Source organism: Amphimedon queenslandica, unplaced genomic scaffold (assembly GCF_000090795.2).
Source record: "Amphimedon queenslandica unplaced genomic scaffold, v1.1 AMPQUscaffold_13470, whole genome shotgun sequence".
In the NCBI taxonomy this organism is placed as follows: Eukaryota; Metazoa; Porifera; class Demospongiae; order Haplosclerida; family Niphatidae; genus Amphimedon; species Amphimedon queenslandica.
The window spans coordinates 362,332-365,994 of NW_003546294.1; the positions used below are offsets into that span (position 1 = coordinate 362,332).

A 3,663-nucleotide genomic window follows, 5' to 3' on the forward strand; every position below is an offset into this window, starting at 1 on the left:
CCTTTCATTTATAAAGAAACCATGCAGTTAATATGATGCATGTAGATGCATACCATTAATAGCAAGTTAGACTTTGTGCAAAAGCACAAAGTTAACTTAAGTCATAGATAGTCGAGTATAAATCTAATATCTGTACTCTAATATCTATGCTTAAGTTGCTAGGTAACCTTAGCACACCCCTTTCTGCGACTGGCTTTAGGGAGTGGCTTGTAATTAGGAAATGGATGCGGTTGAAGTTGTTACTGATCTCTTTTCTGCTCATTCTTCAGGTGATATTGATCGTGTTATTAGTCTGATTGATGCTGGAGCGTCTCCTTTTACTACTAATGATGAAGGTAACACATTGTTTCACTTGTGTTGTACCAATAATACTGACGGGCCAAGAATATTAGGGCGTCTTTTGACTGTAATTCCCTCGTTCAGTGTATCATTGCTCTTTGTTAATAATAATGATGGTAATAAGCCACTTCATTTAGCTTGTAGTACTGGAATAATAGAATGTGTTCAATTATTACTGTCACGTTCCCCAGCTACAGATAATATATTTGAATTGACTAACAATGCTGGTTTATCTCCATTGTATTATGCTAGTAAAGCTGATCATATTGATATAGTGAAACTAGCTGTTTCAGGGTATGGTCCATTCAGTATTGATAATATCATTAAATGTATAGACGATGCTGCTAGTTGGCAAGTTATTCGATTATTATTAATGAAAATAACACTTAGAGATATGATGGACACGTGTAATAAACATAAACACACTCAATACCTCCTAAGACTCTTTCCAATGGATAATGAATACTTTCAGTTAAATGATGGAAGGACAACTGTACTTCATTTAGCAGCTACATCAGGTAATCTAGAATACTTCACTACTATTGTTAGTTTAGGCTTTGATATAAACAGGTTAGATAGTGATGGGTACACTCCTCTACACAGAGCTATTCTATTGAATATGGTTGTGTATCAATAGCTAAATATCTTATTAGTCAACCCAACTGCCTTTGTGAAACATTAACTAAAGATAACAATATAAGCCCATTACTTGATGCTGTAGGTGACCTATCATTAGTACAAGGTCTGGTGGAAAGAGGTGTGGATGTTAATATTAGTAACTGTAATGGTTCAACTGCATTGCATTGTTCTTGTCGTTGGGGTCACTTATTAATTGTAGAGTATTTGACATCTCTTCCTCAAATTAATTATTCAAAAGATTCTTGGGGTAGAACAAGCATTCATTTTGCAGCAGAATTTGGGCAAGTACATATTGTCAAGTATCTTGTTGAATCATGCAACCACGATATTAATGTTGAGGATAAGTATAGCAATACTCCGCTGTATATGGCATGTATTTATAATCACTTACCAGTAGTAGAGTATTTAACAGGACAACCAAACTGTAACATTAAAGGCGGATTTACAATATGACATTAGGCCAGTGCACCGTCAATTTTTAATCAAAAGTGTGGGCGATTTGACCTTTTGATGCATGCTTTCCGCTGGAATAGAACCAGATTCTATTCCAGCGTCAACGTAACGTCAGGACTAGCGTAATATTGTAAATCCGCCTTAATAGTAATAATGAGAGACACCCTCTACTAGCAGCAACAGATAAAGAACATTTAGAAATAGTGAAGCATCTCATTGAATCTACTGGCTGTGATATTAATGTCAAAGAAGAGCGAACTGGGTCCACTCCATTACATAAAGCATGTTATAATGGATCACTGTCAATAGTAGAATATTTGATATCTAAACCACAGTGTGACATTGAAGCTAAAGACAAGGAAGGAAACAAACCACTTCATTATGCAGCATGTCAAGGACACAAGGAAATAGTTTTAATATTAGGAAAGAAAGTGAGTCAGGATGGTTTATTTGAATGTATGGCATTAGCAAAGCAACTAGCAGAACCAGATATAATGAAACTTTTAAATAACCTTTATAAAGAGAGAATATTGTTACTTTATGCATGTAAGTTTAATAATGTAGACATTGTATGCCATCTTGTGATTGACAAAAACTGTGATGTTAATGCTAAAGGGATAAATGGTTATACACCATTACATGTAGCATGTGCAAGATGTAGTTTTGACACTGTTCAATTTCTTACCAATTCTACCAAATGCAATTTAGAAGCTGAAGATAACTATCAAACCAGGCCACTTCATTTTGCATGTCAATCAGGGAATGTAGACGTTGTATGTCATCTTGTGATTGATAAACACTGTGATGTTACTGCTGAGCAGAAGGATGGCTTAACTCCATTACATTTGGCATGTTTAAATCGTAGTTTTGAAACTGTTCAATTTCTTACCAGTTCTACGAAAAGCAATATAGAAGCTGAAGATAATGATCAAGATAGGCCACTCCATTTAGCATGTCAATCAGGGAATGTAGACATTGTACGTCATCTTGTGATTGATAAGCACTGTGATGTCAATTCTAAGCGGAAGGATGGCTTTACTCCATTACATGTGGCATGTTTAAATCCTAATTTTGAGACTGTTCAATTTCTTACCAGTTCTACTAAATGCAATATAGAAGCTGAAGATAATGATCAAGATAGACCACTCCATTTAGCATGTGTGTCAGGGAATGTAGACATTGTACGTCATCTTGTGATTGATAAGCACTGTGATGTTAATGCTAAAGGGAGGAATGGCTTAACTCCATTACACGTGGCATGTTTAAATTGTAGTTTTGAAACTGTTCAATTTCTTACCAGTTCTACTGAATGTAATATAAAAGCTGAAGATAATGATCAAAATAGACCACTCCATTCAGCATGTCAATCAGGGAGTGTAGACATTGTACGTCATCTTGTGGTTAATAAACACTGTGATGTTAATGCTAAGCGGAAGGATGGCTTTACTCCATTACACGTGGCATGTTTAAATTGTAGTTTTGAGACTGTTCAATTTCTTACCAGTTCTACTGAAAGCAATATAGAAGCTGAAGATAATGATCAAAATAGACCACTCCATTTAGCATGTCAATCAGGGAGTGTAGACATTGTACGTCATCTTGTGGTTAATAAACACTGTGATGTTAATGCTAAGCGGAAGGATGGCTTTACTCCATTACATGTGGCATGTTTAAATTGTAGTTTTGAGACTGTTCAATTTCTTACCAGTTCTACTGAAAGCAATATAGAAGCTGAAGATAATGATCAAAATAGACCACTCCATTTAGCATGTCAATCAGGGAGTGTAGACATTGTACGTCATCTTGTGGTTAATAAACACTGTGATGTTGATACTAAGCGGAAGGATGGCTTAACTCCATTACATTTGGCATGTTTAAATTGTAGTTTTGAAACTGTTCAATTTCTTACCAGTTCTACTGAATGCAATATAGAAGCTAAAAGTGGTCTTCTAAGTAGACCACTCCATTTAGCATGTCAATCAGGGAATGTAGACATTGTACGTCATCTTGTGATTGATAAACACTGTAATGTTAATGCTAAGCGGAAGGATGGCTTAACTCCATTACATTTGGCATGTTTAAATCCTAATTTTGAGACTGTTCAATTTCTTACCAGTTCTACTGAATGCAATATAGAAGCTGAAGATAATGATCAAAGTAAACCACTCCATTCAGCATGTGAGTCAGGGAATGTAGACATTGTACGTCATCTTGTGATTGATAAACACTGTG

General features: G+C 35.5%; 2 protein-coding genes across 2 annotated transcripts in view; both read left to right on the plus strand.

Moving 5' to 3' along the window:
• The first annotated feature begins 220 nt into the window (after window positions 1-220).
• LOC109580962 (ankyrin repeat and SOCS box protein 10-like) lies at window positions 221-976 on the plus strand. The gene has a single exon (XM_019994603.1). It carries the CDS (start codon window positions 221-223, stop codon window positions 974-976), a length of 756 nt encoding a protein of 251 aa, XP_019850162.1.
• A 592-nt stretch (window positions 977-1,568) lies between these two features.
• Window positions 1,569-3,663, plus strand: part of LOC100641715 (ankyrin-3-like) — a gene marked incomplete at its 5' end in the record, with an annotated part of 4,786 nt that continues 2,691 nt past the window's right edge. The window contains one exon of the mRNA XM_019994604.1: window positions 1,569-3,660. Within this exon, the coding sequence (XP_019850163.1) occupies window positions 1,569-3,660 (2,092 nt within the window). The remainder of the gene's footprint in view (window positions 3,661-3,663) is intronic.

What these genes read in the sequence shown, in the direction of transcription:
- LOC109580962 (XM_019994603.1), top strand. Translation starts at nt 221, where the DNA reads ATGGATGCGGTTGAAGTTGTTACTGATCTCTTTTCTGCTCATTCTTCA.